The 18,893-nt window shown below is 41.5% G+C and overlaps 1 protein-coding gene across 3 annotated transcripts in view; it reads right to left on the bottom strand.

Annotated features, from left to right (window-relative positions):
* The window catches only part of SEC14L2 (SEC14 like lipid binding 2), a 749,750-nt gene that overhangs the window by 249,332 nt on the left and 481,525 nt on the right, over positions 1 to 18,893 (bottom strand). For all 3 annotated transcript variants that reach the window (XM_044065622.1, XM_044065631.1, XM_044065638.1), the window contains one exon: positions 7,544 to 7,639. In XM_044065622.1, the coding sequence (XP_043921557.1) occupies positions 7,544 to 7,639 (96 nt within the window). The remainder of the gene's footprint in view (positions 1 to 7,543; positions 7,640 to 18,893) is intronic.

The following is an 18,893-nucleotide window of genomic DNA, read 5'->3' as shown; positions in this document are numbered from 1 at the left end:
GTTGGGGCTGGATCTGAAGATCATGAGATCTCCATATAGAAGTAATGGGAGATGAAGGTTGTTTATAAAGCTGAATAAAAAAGTGGGACAAGGGTAAATCCTTGTGGGATGCCACTGTGTACAGAGGATAAAGCAGAGATTAATATATCTGATGTTACTCTGAAGGTTCTCATTAAAACATCTTTGAACCAGTCTGAGACTTGTGTACAAATGCCCATTTTGGTCACATATATGAGTTAGATTGTTGTGGTCTACTAAGTCAAAGGCCCTTGTGAGATCAATGAATAGAGCTGTAAGGTTGCCTTTGTCCATGCTGATCAGTATTTCAATGGTAACAATCCAGAGCACAGTCACTGTGCTCCTGCCAAACCAGAAACCATGCTGCTTATGTGAGAAGTGGTGGTAACCTTATATCTGCAGACAGCCAGTTGTATGTTATTTTTCTGGCATTTTTCCAAGTGCTATCAGAATTGAGATGAGCTGAAAGTGTGAGGTTTTACATGGTTTGGACTGTTTTGAAAGAGGATTAACTACTGTTGATTTCCAGATAAAGGGCATGATGATATGGATCTAGAACTAATGCTCGATGACACGTTTCCACGAATCGGACATGGCCGAGCACACTTTCTCGAAAATGTTTTTTCACCAAAAAAGCACTTTCGCGAACCTCAAGTAAAAAAAATACCTACCAACATAAAAAAAACAGTAATCATGTTTACGCAGGGGGTCTGTGCCCCCCCACTTTTATATTCTCACTCTGAGATCGCGCTACAGTGGGAAAAAGGGAATATTTCCTTATCCACACTGTGTCATGATCTCAGCAACAGACATTTCCTTGTTTTGTTTTTTTTTTATTTTTTATTACAGTTTCGTGAAAGTGCTTTTTTGGTGAAAAAGCACTTTTGCGAAACTGTGCCTGGCCATTTCTGATACGTGGAAATGTGTCATCGAGCATTAGTCCTAGACCCAATGATATATAGGTTATATATGTGGCATAGGGGGATTACAATAAATTCTTTACAATGAAAGAGGAACAAATGTCATTCCTTATCTAGTCCATCAGGCCATTTAAGGAGATTTTTTTTATTTAGTGTTGCATTTCTTGGGAGATGATATGTTAAACAAGGGTGGGAAAAACAGTAGGGGACTAGAGAAGACATGAGACGTAAAGAATGGATATATACATATTCTGGCAGCAGTGACTGATAAAATACAGTTATACAAGTAAATTTGCCATAACAGTAGATGCTCAACTGATCACTGCTGCAGTAGCCTTAGCTATATGTGTTATAGCCTGCCAAGGATATAAGAGCCAACCAACTTCCAAACCTTCAGGGCACCTTCCATGCACTCAAGCTGTCAGGCAGCTTGAGATGAACTTGTAAAAATAATGCCAAGCCCTTCAGAGCTTTCTTACCAACAGACAGAGGGAAGCTGAGCCCTGAAAGGACAATGTTAGGAAGAACAAAAAATGACCACACCTCGACATAAACAAATACCAAAAACCAAGGCGGATGGAGGGAGCAGCTATTGCAGCAGTGATCAGTTGAACATCTACTATTATGGTAAGTTTACTCACACAACTATACTATGTTCATCACATGCAGTACCTTTAGCTATACAGGTAGATTACCCTAGCTTACTATATTTGGAAAGTGGAAGGAGAAAAGTCCTTGCAAAGCATGATCTAGACCTAGAGAAAGAATCAAGCGTATAGTGCTTTTAAGTTGCTGTTTCTAGAATACTTCTAGAATTCAACCCTTTCCAAAAAGCCATAGATGAAGCAAAGGCCCTGGTAGAGTGGGTCTCAATATTGCCTGTAATAGTTTTGTTGTGGTGATTATAACAAAATGTAACAGTCTTAGACAACCATTTTAAATAGTCTGTTTTGACACAGGTTGTCCCTTTGTTTTGGCTTCACAAGAAATGAAAAATTAATCTGAAGATCTAAAAGACTTAGTTCTGTCAATACTGTACCTGAGTTGTCTGTGGATGCTGAAGGTATGGAGTATCCTTTCTCTCTCATTTTTGGGTTCAGGAAAGAAAACAGGGAGTTACACACTTTGGCTTAAAGTAAACTCAGATAACACTTTGGGCATAAAAGAAGGCTTAGTTCTCAAATAAACCCTGCTTGTGGAAAATGAGGTAGGGTTGACTCACCATAAGAGCTTGCAACTCAGATACTCTTCTTACAGAGGTCAGATCAGTAAAACTGTTTTCCTCGTTAAGAACCTCAAATCAGCCAGGTTATCAGGTTCAAATGGAGCAAGTACTAGCTTCTCTAACACAAAATTAAGATCCCAAGGAGGGGTCACCAGTTTTCCTGGAGACTTCTTATACAAAACCCCTTTCAAAAACATTTTGATGTGAGACTGCATTGAAAGAGGAGGATTCATGCAAAGACATGCTGAAATGGCCAATAAATTAACCTTGATAGAGGAGCAAGAAAGGCCATATTTCAGTAACTCACACAAATATTGTAAAACAAGAGAAGAACTAAGCCTTGAATGGGTGTCGGTTATCTTGTTGGCACATTCTCAGTAAAGAGGTGCCTAAAATGAATTAAGATCCTATGATCCAGGCAGTTGACTGAAGTTGATTGATGTCAGGGTGTAACAAACACCTGCTGTTCTTGTGTGAGTAGATCCAGTCTGTGAGGAAGCTTGTGGTTATTGACACTGGACATTTCCAAAAGAAATTAGGACCCACTGTTGGCTAGGCCAGAAGGGGGTCACCACTATAATCTTTGGGGATTCCTTCCAAATCTTCAGATGGTACCCTGGATATTAGTGGAAAGGGTAAAATAAGATACAGGAATATTCCTGTCCAAGGAAAAGAAAAGGCATCTGTCTTCCAGGCCTTCTTGCATGGTCTTGGAGCAGAATCTTGCCAGCTGATTGTTCAGAGAGGAGACATAGAGGTCAACTTGAGGAACTCTCCACAAATGGATCAAATTTTGGAAACCCCCTGATCTAGTTTCCATTTGTTCCTTGTCCTGCTCAGCTTGTCTGCCACAAAATGTTGCTCTGATGGAAAGTAGGATGCCTGTAGATTGAGATTCTGCTGTAAAGCTACATTCCAAGCTAACATAGCTAGCCTGCAAAGGGGGTACAACCTGATTCCCCCTTGCTTGCTGATGTAATGCATGACTGTGGTAATGTCTGTAACAACTTTAAGAGGTTCCAGGGACCAAAGATAATTCAGAGAATAGAAAAGCTTGATCAGGGCAATCATCTCTTTTATATTTACATGCTTGTGTCTGTCCTTGGTGTCCACCTTGTACATTTATCCCTCCTGAAACTGCTACCCAAACAAAGTCCAAGGCGTCTGTGGTGACTGACTTGCTTTGGAACAGGGTGGGAGAAGGAGAGATGTGGATTTAGGGATATCTGTCTCCATCAAGTGATTTCTCTTCTGACAAATCCCACCACTGGGATTTGAAACAACAAATGGTGCTGGGACCAAACAAACTTCAGATACCACTGTATCTTTCTTATGTGGAGTTGTGCTGGGGGTATCATGAGAATTGCAGAAGCCATGAGACCTAAAATCCTGAGTGAAAAACCCTAGAATCAGCTCTAGATCAATGTTTTTTTTCTTTTCCCTGTGGAAGGCAAGCTCTTTGAATTGTGGTGTCTAGTTGACTTCCCAGAAACACAAACATGGGAGAAGGAGTCAAGAAAGACTTTTGAATAGTCTCTTGTAATCCTACAGATCTCTCACCCGAAAGAGAGACAGAGAAAGATTCCTGATATGTTGAAAAAGACTCTGTAAAGACAAGCAAGTTGTCTAAACAATGGAAAATGTAGATATCCTGTAACCTGCCATGAGCTATAACTGGAGCTAGACAGTTTGTGAACAATCTTGGTGCAGCAGATAGTCCAAAGGGTAAGGCAGAGAACTGATAATGTGATCTAGATGTACAAAACCTTAAGAAATGCCTGAAATCCGGATGAATAGCAATGTGATGATAAGCATCGTTTAAACCTAGAGTTACCAGGAAACTTGAATGAGGAAGAAGATGTAGCAGGTTGTGAAGTGACATAGTTTTGAATTTGGACACTATTACAAACAGGTTTAGGAAAGAAAGGTCCAGAACTGGTCTCCACGCATTTTCTTTCTCTGGCATTAAAAACATCTTTGAATAACCCCCTTTCTCATCTGGGAATTGGGAACTGATTCCATCACTTCTTGAGATAGTATGTGATAAAGAACAGGTGGAAATACAAGTCTGGTCTGGAGGATGAGGAACTGCCTCCTGGAAAGGAGGAATTTCCTACCATTGTCATCTGTAACCTTGATGAATGATCTTCATAACTCATTTGTCTGAAACTGTTGCCATAGAGAAAAGTGGAGATTCAGACTTTCTGAAGACAAAAGGGGATGCTAGGGTGGGAGGGAGGAGCAAAGTTCCTTAAATAGTCATGATGACTTATTGAACTGTCCTTGGTTTTGTGAGGTTCCAGAATTCTTCTTGGAACACCATTGCTATTTCAATTTAAAAGTATGTCTGCTTGCATTTTATTGAGACTATTTTGATTATTACACAAATTGGATGAGGAAATAGAAAATACTTTGGAAATTTAGGAAAAAGAGGGCTGAAAAAACTTAGAGATTCCCTATGTTAGCTTACCTCACACTTTTTGATCACCTCTGCAGCAGAGGGGCCAAAATCTAAATCGCTATCCAAAGGAGAATTTAAAATATAATTTTTATCATCTTCTAGGAAGTTCTGAGAATGCAGCCATGCAGACCTCCTCCAAACAATACCAATGGCCACAGCTCTTGAACAAGTATCAGCAGTCATACACACAGTGTATACAATGAGTATGAACTGAAAAATAGAAGAAATTAAATTAAATTAAATTATTTGAAGCAAATGTTTCCTCACAAGAAGAAACTACAGGCAAATCATTCCTCATACTTTCACAGTTAGTTAGGATAAAGCTTAGCATATAAGCCTGACAATTCAAAATTCTGAAAATCAAAGTTGCAGAAGCATACACTTTTTCCCCATATTCATCAATAATCTTCCCATCCTCATCAGAAACAGTAGGATTGAAATTAAATGTTTAGCAGTTGAAGAATTAACTAAAGCTATAGCTGTTGGATCAGGTTTTAGAAGAGTTTTAGAAACTTTATACACCTTATCTGCCTTTTTAGGAGCAGCTGGCTGGCTGTCATCAAAATTACAGGCAGTAACACATACATCCTTCAGGGTAGACAGAATTGAAGGAATGGGTGCAGGTTGGGTCTATATTAAATCGGCAAAACGGCTTTACAGCAAATGCCATTTTGCCGACACATATAGCCTGAAGTCTGAAAATAGCGAAGGCTCAGGCCAGCAATTTTTTTTCCTAGGGAAAAAAATCGCTTGGCCTGAGTCATAGCATTGCCCTTTACCCCACTGGAGTGCGATCTCGGAGTTGGTAAATTTAGTTAGGGGTGTGTGGGGGGCACAGCCCCTCACTTAGTTATGTTTTAAATTGTGTGTGTGTGTGTGTGTGTGCGTGTGTGTGTGCGTGTGTGTGTGCGTGTGTGTGTGCGTGTGTGCGCGCGTGTGTGTGCGTGTGTGCGTGTGTGTTTGGTGCTGGTGATTTCTTTCCTAGGGAAAGAAATCACTGTTTTGACCATTCGCAGTTTACTGCATTCGGTCTTTATGTGTCGCTGAAGAGGCATTCAATGTAACGCCTTTTCGCGATTTTAATATAGACCCATGCAGGTTCTGAAAATTCCTTCTGCAACAGCCCATAGTATTTTCTGAGAGACTGAGACCTTGATGTTCTCCCACTGAAAACACTGGCACATTCTAGAAATAGTCTCAGAGAAAGAAAAAATGTTACGGGTAGAATCAGAAATGGAGGTTTCCTCAGAGTCTGAATCAGAAATCTGAGGAGAAAACCCTCTATGTGGCCCTTCATCATCCTGTCCAGATTCAAATGTTGAATCTCTTCAGGAAAGGGAATATCTCTCTTTCTTTTACCAGAAACTACTTTACAAGAAGGATCAACAGCCTGAATTAAGCCCTGAGCCAGATCAAGAAAAACTACTCCTGTCCAAGGATATTTGAGTAGGAGTAGATACATGTTTAGTTTTCTGCTTCATTTTGACAGAGAAAATGGACCAACAGTGTTATTTGTGGCAGCAACATCTTCCCTAGGGATGGACACAACATTCTGAAAAACAGGAGGCCTTCTCTGTTCCCTCTTCCAGGATAAACAAGAGTGGCTTTCCCTTGCCCACTAAGGGGACCTCAGCAGCCAAGAAGGAAGTAGCTAATCCCCTGTCCATAATAGGTGCAGATGTAGGTGCTACACCAGTGGTTTTGGGGGGTAAAAGATGAGTGGTCTGAGGTACAACAGATGGCAACAGCAGAGTCCTCCATGTTTGGTTGTAGCAAATTACTAGCTTGCTGTGGTGGCAAAGGCTGTTTACTTAAGTTTTTCTTTTTGTGGCTGAAAGAAGAACCAGCCACAAGACTGACAGTTTGTTCCATGGTCAAGCCAAAAATGGTGCCTCTTTCTCAGGGAAAACAATCAGCAATTTACTTTCCCCCAAGACAAACTAAGTAAAAAGTTGTTTAAAGAAACTTTAAAACATTTTTTTCCTGTAGAGAAATTGTGTTTATTTTACTTTGTGGGGCTGGCAAAGTGTTTTTGTTTCTTTAAACAACTTTTAAACTGACAGGAAAAAAAGAGTGATTCTGTTTAAAAGTACAGTACAGTCTTGTGACAGTCTGTTAAAACACAAACTCCTAGCTTTAAAATAAAAAAGTACAAATAATAAGTAAAATTAAATGGAAGTTTTCTCCAAAGGGAACTAATCTGTCCAGCAAAGGAACAACAAGCCAACTGTTGATCCTCGAAAGCCTCAGGAGCATATCTTCAGTGGTAGTAAAAGCTCTGAAGGGCTTGGTGCCCAAACTTGTCGTTTAGTCAGCTCTGTTTGAGCTGCCTGACAGTGTGGGTGCATGGAAAGTGCCCTGAAGCTTTGGAAGCTAGCCAGCTGTTATACATATCCTTGGCAGGATATAACCCATATCGCTAAGGTTACTGCAGCAGTGAAGAATATAATGCACATCACGTTTTGACAGGAAATGTATAAACAGTAAACATACATGTGCACAGATAACTTGACAACAAAGAAAATTCAATGATAGTGAGTTACTAGAGCAACACTGAGCACAAACGGGAATACTAAATACAGTCAAAGCAAATATATTGTTGATCTTTCCACATGCTGTGAGATCAAAGAAAATAAATATTCTGAACATACATGGGTGCAATACTATGTGCAAGCTACAAACTATTTTACTTCTCTTCATGTAGGAGACGCATCTCAATCTGTAACATGATGTTTGAAGACAAGGAACCTAGGTGGAGTACAAAAAAAATCCTAATTCGTAATTTTATGACCCAACTTAACTTTGGGCTTCTGTTTCATAACTCTCAACAGGTTCACTCATGCTGTAGAAAACCATGAACTGTATTGATTTTGAAAACAACCATCACATAACATGTTAAAATCTGCAGTTATGACTCACCTCTGCATAAGTGTCAACAGCTGGTTTCCAGAGATGTTTCAGACCCAGTCCTTCACAATCAAGCACCATGATGATGGACTCAATGTTCTTCCCAAGCTTTGAGACAGAGAAAAGAGTTTACTACATGTGTGGCAGATACTTTGTATCCTTACCTTTGCTTCAGTATGTCCACAAAGAGGATCTCCTCATAGTAAAACAGTATCAATAACCTATCATTAAAACATTAGTAGCAGCACTTCCAACAGTTGCAGATCACCTGTTCTGGTTTACTGCTGTTAGCAATAGCATTCCATAAGAACAATTTAGTTCAGGACCACATCTTTTCTTTAAGGAAATAAATCACTGAAACAGGCTTTACAGGTTACTTTCAATAATTATTCAGTAACTTAAGAGGTGTTCACTGTTTACATATTTTTCTAAACGCATACACTTTCAGTCCAGCAGATGCCATTTCACATCTATTACTTAATTTGCCTTAGCATAAAATTATTGCATCTCAGAAAATGTGTACATCTGTTAACATCAGATCATCTAGGAATATTGCCTCAAAAAAGTAAACTGTCTATTTCCTTCTTAAATGGGGGGCATGAGGGGGCATTAGAGGTATTTATTTTATAATGCAAGTAATGGAAATCTAGGAATCAATTATCTGCCCTCTACCACTGACTTTTCAGTGAAATGCAGGAAACAGATTTATCGTTTCATGCTGCTTTTTTATTATGCCTTTTAAGTCTTTGGCTTTATTGACTACATTGTTAGGAAGCAAACAGCAGGGTTTTTTCTGTTAAACAAATGGTAATTGAGTGCCAGCATTACATTTCCCACAAAGTGGGTCAGCTATCCACTTAGGAAATTACTTAGGTTCTGAAAACATTTTTCTTTCCACCAAGTTGTGCTGACTCTGAAATTGGTTCATTTAACTGGCAGGGTATTGTAGCAATGTAGCTTCTCCCATTGCTCTCAACTGTTATGATTAAAACATATGGTTATAAATTTTGGCCTTAGAGTTTACCTTCCATCTACTAGATTTCTCATTTTCGTCTGATTTTCCTCACAAAGACAAACCTGTTCAAGGATTCATATATTACTGAATCACTGAAATAAGTCTATACAAAGATTCATTATCACTAACTATACAAGGTCTGGTAACTGAAAACCCTTTTACTCCAAAAGAAACAAAACTGTTCCCCTTTTAGGCCCCCTGATAGTTTTCCAAGGTCACTGCTATGATTTTTAATTCTGAGAGGTGAGCTTCCCTCATAAATGATGTGGGGAGGGGGCTGTGCCCTCCATGCCGAACTCTGATGTGTGGTGATAGCCTTAGAAACCTGTGAAGCTAGCATCTATTTGACTAATGTCAGCTTCAGAGAAATGCATTTCAGAAAACATTTCCAGAGTTGCTTTGTACAACTCTTGCTTAATTCCTGCAAAATGAAAATTCTCTCAGATTACATTTTCAGTTCTGTAATTAATGCAGACCTCTTAACTGTCCCTGTTTTGGAGGAATGCTCCTATTTTAGGCTTAATTTGCTCCCGCAAAGGATGTCCCTAATTTTGGAGGAATATACCAATTTTCAGGCTTGGTTTATCACTTCACACAATATTCTGAATCACCCTAATCATATGATTGTTTCACATACTAGCTTGCAGCATACAGACCTTCAGGGAGTTTTTTTAAAAAAAAAAACTTTACTAAATTATCACTTAACTCAGTCACGCCTATAAAGTACAGTTTTGTACCTACCATAAATGTAGATGTTCGAGTGTTCACCCTGCTGCAGTCATCACACTTGGGTTATCCTGTCATCAGGCGGTCCTGCAGTTGGCCGAAATTCCAAAGTCTTGGTCCAGCGTCGGTTGCTGTCACCTCTTCCCTGACATCAGTGCGCCAGGGGTATATATAATGCAACCAACGCCATTTTCTTCAGTTTTTCTTGTCCCAGATGTCAGGTGCCCCCAAAAAGGTGGCCAGAATTAGTACCAAATGGAGTGAACACTGCACAAACACAAAATCCCTTCAGTTATAAGCAAATACATCAGTAAGGCATAGAAGAGATTTTGCCAGTAGATCAGAGGGGATGGAGGGAGGGTAACCTGGACTGCAGCAGGGTGAACACTCGAACATCTACATTTATGGTAGGTACAAAACTGTACCATGTTCATCGTGTTACCCTGCTGCAGTCATCACACTTGGGTTGAATCCCAAAGCTAAGGTAGGGGGGAGATATCATAGAGGGTTAGTGGAGGCAATCGGACCCTTCAGAACTGCAGTGGCGAAGCCCGCCCTGGACTTAGAGTAAAGAGGTAGGTGATAGTGTTTGGTAAAGGTGTGTACTGAACTCCAAGTTGCAGCTTCTAAAATTTCCTTGGTTGGAACCCCCCTGAGAAAGGCTGTAGAGGTAGCTGTTGCCCTGGTAGAGTGGGATCTAATGGTAGCAGGAACTGGTTTCCCATGATGGGTATAGCAGAACCGTATGCAATGACCTATCCATTTAGAAATGGTTTGCTTAGATATAGCCCTCCCTTGAGAAGCTGTAGCATAGGATACAAAGAGCTGGTCAGTTTTTCTGAAAGCTTTAGTTTTGTCCAAGTAGTAATGAAGCTGCCTGTGAATGTCCAAGGAATGCAGGAGTCTCTCACCTTTGTTCTGTGGATTGGGGAAGAAGGTGGGTAAGTGGATGGTTTGATTTAAAGCTACACTGGAAACCACCTTAGGCATAAAGGAAGGATTAGTTCGTAGAGAAACTCTGTCTTGATGAAAAATGAGGAAAGGTTCCACTGCCATTAGTGCTTGTAGCTCTGAGACTCTCCTAGCTGAAGTTATTGCTAGGAGCAGGGCAGTCTTCCATGATAGGAACTGAAGATCTGCAGAGAAAGCTGGTTCAAAGGGAGGTAGCGTTAGTTTTTCCAGAGCAAAGTTGAGGTCCCATGTTGGTGTAGGAGCTCTCCTGGGTGGTCTAATGTTTTTTGCCCCTCTGAGGAACTGCAATAGAAGAGGATGTGAAAATAAAGGTGGATCCGTGTTGTAGTGAGCTGAAATAGCTGAAGCATAGATTTTGAGGAAAAGGAAAGTCCTTTGTGCAACATCTCAGCTAAATACTGTAGAATGTGAGGCATGAGAGGCTGAATTGTGTCTTGGCCTTTAGCTTGGTTCCAGGCACAAAACCTTTTCCATTTGTCCGAATAAGCCTTCCTGGTGCTTGGCCTCCTGGCTTCCAGAATAACATCTAGAACTGCTTGTGAAAGAGGAGCTGGTTGGATGTTTAGTTGATTTGCCATGCAGCCAGATTTAAAGTTTTGAGCTGGCTGTGAAGAATCTGTTTGTTTTGTTGTGTGAGCAAATGGGGTATTTGAGGCAATATCCATGGTGGGCTGTGGGCCATATTTTTCAATAGCGGGTACAAGTGCTGGCATGGCCAGTCTGGGGCTATGAGAATCAGTCATGGTCTCTCCTTTTTGACCTTCAAAAGAACCTTTGTGAGGAGAGGTAATGGAGGGAAGGCATATGCTGTCAGGTTTTTCCAACTGAAAGAGAGAGAGTCCACTTTCCAAGCTTGATGGTGAAATGCCCTTGTACAAAATTTTGTCAGTTGGTAGTTTTGAGAACTGGCAAACAGGTCTATGTTTGGAAGGCCCCATTTTTGAGTTATCATTGCAAATATCTGTGGGTCTAGTTTCCACTCGTGGGGATCTTTGATGTTTCTGCTGAGGTCGTCTGCCAATGTGTTCTTCTGTCCTGGCAGGAATTGAGCTTGTAACTGGACTTGGTAGGCCAGAGCTGTGTTCCATAAGATCATTGCTTGCCTGCATAGAGGGTAGGAATGTGTACCCCCTTGTTTGTTTATGTACCACATAACTGTGGTGTTGTCCGTCTTTATTGCAAGTTGTCCTGGATGTAATAGATCCTTGAAGGCTGTCAGAGCTTTCTGTACAGCTAGCATCTCTTTTTGATTTATGTGCAGATTTCTTTGATCTGCAGTCCATAGGCCTTGAATGCATTGCCCTGCCATGTGTGCCCCCAGGCGTAGTCTGAAGCATCTGTTGTGATAGTTTGCCTGGCTGGGGGCAAGGTGAAAGGCTGACCCTTGTTGAGGTGACATGCCTGTGACCACCATAGAAATTCCTGTTGTAGGCAGGGAATGAGAGATATCATTGTGTCCAAGCTGTGGCTGTGTTGAAACCATACGCTTTTTAGGTACCACTGTAATTTCCTAATATGCAGCTTTGCAAATGGTATTATTAGAATGCAAGATGCCATGAAGCCCAAAGCCTGCAGAATTTTTCTTGCAGTTAACTGGGTCTTTGTTGCCATTGTCTTGAAATATTGAGTTAGTTGTAGTTGCTTGTCTGGCTTAAGATAAGCCTTCTGGGCCGTTGTATTCAAGCTGGCACCCAGGAATGTCATTTTTTGTGAGGGTACTAGTTTTGACTTCTTTTCGTTTACTGTGTACCCCAGGCAGTTTAGTAGATGCTTTACAAAGGCCAGATGATGTAAGAGAATGTCTTTGCTTTCTGCTTGGATGAGGCAGTCGTCCAGGTATGGATATATTTGAATTCCTCTTTGTCTGCAGTATGCAATTACTGGTGCCAGGCATTTTGTAAAAGCTCTTGGCGCAGTAGATAAGCCAAAGGGCAGTGCAGAGAATTGGTAATGGGTTGAACCTGCAATGAAATGGAGGTATCTTCTGCAACTTTGTCTGACAGGGACATGCAGATATGCCTCCTTGAGGTCCAATGTTACTAGCCATGCTTCCTTGCCCAACATGGGAAGTAGCTGCTGTAGTGTTAGCATCTTGAATTTGGGTACTTGTAAGTGTTTAGAATTGAAAGGTCCAGAATTGGTCTCCAGGCATTGTCCTTTCTGGGCACTAGAAAGAGTCTTGAGTAAAATCCTTGGCCTTGCTCTCGAGTAGGTACCAGTTGAATGGCTCTCATGTCCATGAGAGCTGTAATTTGTTTTTGTGCCTCTGCCCATTGATTTTGTGGCAGGTTTGGCATTCCTCTTTTCATTGGCAAGGTGTGAAAATGGAATCTGTATCCTCGTAAAATTATGTCTAGGACCCATTTGTCCTTTGTGACAATGTGCCAGTTGTCTGAAAAAAGTGCGAGTTTTCCTCCCAAAGGGACTGTCAACAGAGAGTTGCTTGGCCGGATGAGGTGCAAGTCATTGAGTTTGCCTCCTGGTAGATTGGGACCTGTCTTCTCCTCCCTTCTGTGTTGCAGTGCCCCATTGGCGAGGTTTATACTGGGCTTGTGGTTGTCCTCTGCCCCTTGGGCATCTGTATTTACCCCTCTGTGGTCTGTCAGTGGCTGGAAAGGACCAATTTTTTGTTGGCTACTTTATGCTGAAGCGAGGGGGGTGTACTTGTAGGAAATCTTTGACTGTCTGCATAGATTTTGCCTTATCTTCCATTTTCTTTAAAACTTCTTCTGCTTTAACTCCAAAAAGAACATCCTGCTGTAAGGGAGCATCTAGTAGTTTTGCTTTAACATGATCAGGCAGAGTTTGTTCCTTTAACCAAGCAAGCCTACGTATAACAGACCCAGTGACAGGTGCTCTGCAGGAGGCCTCCAAAGAATCAAACCCACATTGTAAGGTATGTTTGCCCACCTGCTCAGTGGCATGCAACAGATCCTGTACTTCTTTCAATTCAGTTTGTTGAGGGAGAGTGGTTATTCTTTGCTTTAACTGAGAGATTAGAAATTGCTGATACTTAAGCATATGAAATTGATAATTCAGTGCCCTCATAGCTAGTGTGGCTGAGGTGTAAACCTTTTTCCCCCACCTGTCTAGTGCTCTGGAATCCCTCTCAGAAGGTACTGGGTTTTAGCCATAGAAGCCTTAGCCCCCTTGGGACCCTGGGAGATAGTCTCTGGGTCAGCTACTGGGCTTTTGTAAAAAAATTTGTGGGAATCAGGCACTCTGTAGTATCTGTCAGGCTTAGCCGGAGCAGGAGGTAGAGAGTCTGGGTTGAAACTGGATTCTAAATAGACATCATCCACAATGTCCAAAACTGGTGGGATGGCAAGTGGTCTGTGTTGGGGGAGTAAAAGAAACTCTCTGAGCTTTTTCTTTGAATCAGAGTAGTCCTGACCTTCCCAGTGAAAATGTTCCCTCATAGTGTGTAAAGTTTCCCCAAAGGAGTAGTCTTCGGGAGGAGAAGCTGAGGGAATAGAGTCCTCAGCATCAGAATCTTCATAAGGAGAGAAGGAATAGTCTTGGTCCTCAGAGGAGTCTGAAGAAATGGACATTTGCTCAGAGGAAGCATAATCTTCCTCTTGTCTAGGCCTTTTGTCAGGAGGGGGCTGTGAACCCCTGATTAAAGAAATCAAATCTTCAGCCATTTTGAGCATCTGTTTCTTAGGCATAGGGCCTTGAACAGGAGACTGAAGTGCAGTCCTTTTAGATTTAGAAGGAGTCTTCGATTTAGAAAACGTTTTAATGGTAAGAGTCGGTCTGAAAACGCCTTCCAAAACCAATGGCGTTTCTGAAGCACCGACGTCTTTAGAAGCAATGTCGTCGGAAGGGCCTGAAGTAAAAGGCTGCGTCGGCCTGGTACATTCCGTCAAAATTTCTGTAGCGGTCTCGGGTTCCAGATCTGCGGTAGTCAGGGGCTGCGTCGGAGCCTCACTGAGGACCGGAGACCGGATCAGCCGAGGCCTCGGAATCTGGCTTAGGCCTGGGCTGTCTGTCCTTATCCCTGCGTTTTTTGTGCACGCCGGTAGTCGGTTGCTCCGACGGCACAGTGTAGTTAAATTTCCTACCGAAGTAGTGTCGTGCGAAATCAAAGCGTCTTTCAATAGTACGCTTATTAAACCTAGCACAAAGCCGACAAGAAGTGACGTCGTGGTCTGGGCCTAGGCAAGGTATGCAAAAAAAATGAAAATCCTTATGAGGTATTTGCTTCCCACAAGAAATACAATTGTTAACTTTTTCTGACATCGGTCTGAGGCAAGAAAAGTTTCCCCAACGGGGTACTTAGCTTTATAGAAGACTTCGGTCTGAAATTTGAATTCGAAAATCTCAGGAGTCGGCCGACCGGCACTTGCGAACTGCTTCTGCTTCGGGCACCGCGCAGCAAGAAAGACTGAAGAAAATGGCGTCGGTTGCATTATATATACCCCTGGCGCACTGACGTCAGGGAAGAGGCGACAGCAACTGACGCCGGACCAAGACTTTGGAATTCTGGCCGACTGCGGGACTGCCTGACGACAGGATAACCCAAGTGTGATGACTGCAGCAGGATAACACGATGAACATCGCTTTTTTGTATACTTCCAATTCACACCCATACCTCCTTATGGCATCCAGAACTTTTTGGTATCTGGTTTCTTTAACTAACTGCTTCAACAGCTAATAATAGATAGCATTAGAAAAGGCAGGGAGTTATTAACACAATGACTATAAGGCTGTTAGTCCAGAATGTCCTGTAGTGCAGAAAATGATCTTTGTTTGCCACTTATTATTCATAGTTTCATATTTATGTTCATATTTTCATAACTGAGAGACCTACATTTTATTGAGGTGTATGATGTGAAACACCAATGTGGGAGACAAGACAATTTACTGAAGATATTGGTTTCTTTGTTAGTAATTATGAAATTATTTCCATATGTACTTTTTTTTCAAATCTTTGTTTTTATTTTTTGTTACATTAAACAAATTGTTAAATACATTATACAGTAACAGGTGATAATACATTGACAGTAAACCATTTACAAAGTTAGATAAAGCAACTTTTCATTCTAGTAATAGACAAGTACCTTTAACGTTTGTTTCCTCAATATGAAGAGACACAGATGGAGAGCAGAACAAGATGAACAGACATATGAGAAACATGACAATATTAACATTGTTAATATTTAATGTAGGTTTTTGCACATAGTTAGAATGTATTAGATAACTATGCAGTATTATAGAATACAAGAAAACAGAGAAAGAGAAAAGCAAAACAAAAAAAAACAACTTCTATATACAACTATTTACAAACAGTGCTACAATATAATGACAGGATTTTAATTACTTTTAACAAGATGTGATAATTCTTATCTTTATATGCATCTTATATACAGATAACCATTAGAGAACACAGCGGAGTAAGACTCTGATGAGGAGGAGACTGGTGGCAATACTACTAAAGGACAATAAATATAGAAAAACATTGTTTACTATGTTAAGATGCAATCAAGGGTAATACTCCAGAACCTGAAGTATTTCAGGCGCTTATTAACATTGTTAGTGGTTAGTTTATGAGATAAAATATACTTATATGCCATGTTCTTAAAGTCGCCCCAATCTACTTTAGATCAATGTAACCAGTTATGTCTAATACAGAGCCTGATTAACATAAAAAGAGCAATCTGTATCCTAAGATCAGTAGAGGTTATGTCCGCATGGCATATATGAAGTACAGCAAACACCCAGGAGAGAGTGTGGCTTTATCATAGCTCATTTTTTTAAGTTTGATCCTTAGGTAATTCTGCATATTTACAGTACCGTATAATGTGTAGGATTCAGCTGCAGCAGTGGGGCAAAAAGGTTAAAAGGGTGAAGTGTTAGGAAAAAAAAGAGTTTAAACGTTCTGGAGTATAGTAGGCATTACTGTTAATCATTAACTGGGTATGTAATTTCTTAAAAGGGGCAAAATTGATTGTGTGGTTAATTGCTTGGGAGAGATGAGCATCAGGGTTTTTGTTTCTTCAACATTGTGTAAATGTAATAGAGGATAGGTATCTAGCTGTAGAAACTAGTTTGCAAATAATTGAAAGCATCTTCCTTTTGATTTTTAGACATTTCAGGAATGAAGTGGCCAAGTTTATTTCTTCTTGTAACTTATTTGAGAAGCATCCTAAGGTATAAATTAATTCTTTGATTTGTCTCAAGATTATTGTTCATAGGTTCATAGGTTCATACTAGGCTATCTGCCCTAGGGCATTTATAAGCCTAGCCAGAGTGTGTTTGGCTTTCGCCACCCATTTTAAATGAATTTTGTTATGCCCTTTTTTGAGGTTAGTATACTGTGCCATTGTCTAACAGTGCCACAGAAGTGATACCCGGGGTAAACCTACGATCTCCCATCCACTCATCAAGATTCCTCTTGAAGACAGTCAATGAGGGACTCTGCCTAACCTGGACTGGGATTTTATTCCAGAGTGAAGGGAGCCTCTGGGTTATGAATCTGTCCCTCCAGCATGTCCTATTTATTTCAGTGCTGAGGTTCAAGTCTCTCGAGCGCGTAGCTCGATGGGATTTGGATTTTCTGAGGTGCAGCATGTCCATTAATTCCAGGTTGGACATGGCTTTATATGTCAGGCACAGATCGCCTCTGAGTAGGCGGTATGCCACTAAGTATCGCTGGAGTTTCTTTAACCGGGCAGCATATGGCATCTGTTTGAGCCCTTTGATCCTCTTGGTGAGGTACTTTTGGGGTCTTTCCAGTTGCTGCAGGTGTCTGGTAAGGTACATCCCAAAAGGGGCATTGTACTCAATTATGGGCCTGATGAGGGATGAGCAAAGCGGCACGATGACCTCCCCTGTTCTAGATGTGAATCCCTTCATGATTAGGTGGGCTATATAAAATGTTTTTCTAACCACTTTGGACACGTGGTTGTCAAATGAGAGATTGCTATCAACTTGGGTCCCCAGGTCCCTAATTACTTCTTCCGTACTTAATGGATTACCACCTATGTGGTAATTTGTGGACACTTTGTTTTTGCCAAAGGGGATGACTATACACTTTTTGGCGTTTAGCTTGAGGTCATGGCTCTGGCACCAGTTGTCTGTTTCTATGAGGCCCTTTTGTAGGATGCTTGTGTCGGCTGGAGAGTCGATTATGGCACCCAGTTTGCAGTCATCTGCGGACTTGGTCAGCCACAGTCCTTCCGTGTTGGCCTGTACCTCCGAGAAATATATACCGAACAAGAGAGGTCCCAGGACTGAGCCTTGTGGGATGCCACTTGTAACTGGTTTGGAGTCTGACATGGCTCCAGCAATTCTAACCATGTGGGTTCTGTCTTTGAGCCAGTTTGAAACCCATCTAGTGGCATAGGGGTTTATATTTAAGCTGGTGAGCTTATCTATAATGCCCGAGTGGGGTACTGTATCGAAGGCTTTTGCGAGGTCTAGGTAGGCTGTGTGGACCACCTTCCCCTCGTCAATGGCCTTGGTGACTGTTTCAAAGAAATTGACCAGGTTTAAGAGGCAGGATCTGCCCTTAACAAAGCCAAACTGGGTAGGATCCAGTATCTGTAGGTCCCCAATATCTTTATTTATGAGGTCCATGATGATCCTTTCCATAGCTTTGCAGACCAAGCTAGTCAGGCTTATGGGGTGATAGTTTCCAGGATCCGTTGAGGCACCACCTTTGTGGAGAGGGACCACTGTTGCTGTATGCCACTCTTTGGGTACATATCCTGTAGTAAGGCTGAGATTGAACAGTAGTTTTATGTTTGGGTTTATTTCTTCTTGGAGTTCATGTAGGACGCAGCCTGGGACACTGTCTGGTCCCATTGATGCTGTGTTTTTTGCTTTGGAGAGGGCGGCTCTTACCTGGGCATCTGAGATGTCAGGGGGGCAGCACTCTGCTGGGATAGATATTTGCCCTTTTGGTGGGGAAGGAGGGGAGAAGTTTGCGCTGAACCTGTCAGCTAGGATGTTGGCAATGTCTGTGGGTTTGGTGTATTTTTTGTCATTTTGGACTAATTCTGAGCATATCTGGGTATTCCCACCAGGTTCCTAACATGACTAAAGAAAGCCTTGTGATTATCCTTAGTGTCCTGTGCAATTTTTCTCTCGAAGCTGGCCTTAGACGATTTTATGAGTGCCCGTAGTTTTTTGCTAATACTGATCAGAGATGCCTTCCCTTTTTGGGATTTTGCTCTATCATGTAGTAGCTTCCTCCTTCTATGGTATAGTTTGTTTATGGCTGGGGTCCACCAGACAGGATGCCTGCCTTTGGAGGATTGGGTCTTGGTTTTACTTGGGATTGCATGATCCATGCATTCCTGAAGGTGTTCATAGAATGCGTTTATAAAGATTCTGCGGTCTGGGCCGTATTTTCCACAGGCCCGGGGGCTTTGAAGGATTCCACCTCGGTTTTGAGGAGTGTGAAATTTGCTTTAGAGAAGTTTTTCACTGTGGTTTTCTGGGCAGGGGCTGGGGTCGGGATGTGAATATCCAGTGAGATTAGTTTATGGTCTGATCTTACCAGTGAGGGATACACTTCTGGTCTGGAGCATAGAGTCCCCATGTTGGTGATGATCAGGTCCAGTATGTTTTCCCCTCTTGTGGGAGTGGTAACAAGTTGTTCCATAGCATTTGAGTTTATAAATTCCAGGAACCTTTGGGCTT

The sequence above is a fragment of the Protopterus annectens genome, chromosome 1.part0 (genome assembly GCF_019279795.1).
Source record: "Protopterus annectens isolate FY-2018-M chromosome 1.part0, PAN1.0, whole genome shotgun sequence".
Lineage (NCBI taxonomy): Eukaryota > Metazoa > Chordata > Ceratodontiformes > Protopteridae > Protopterus > Protopterus annectens.
This window is presented reverse-complemented; position numbering and strand designations above follow the sequence as displayed.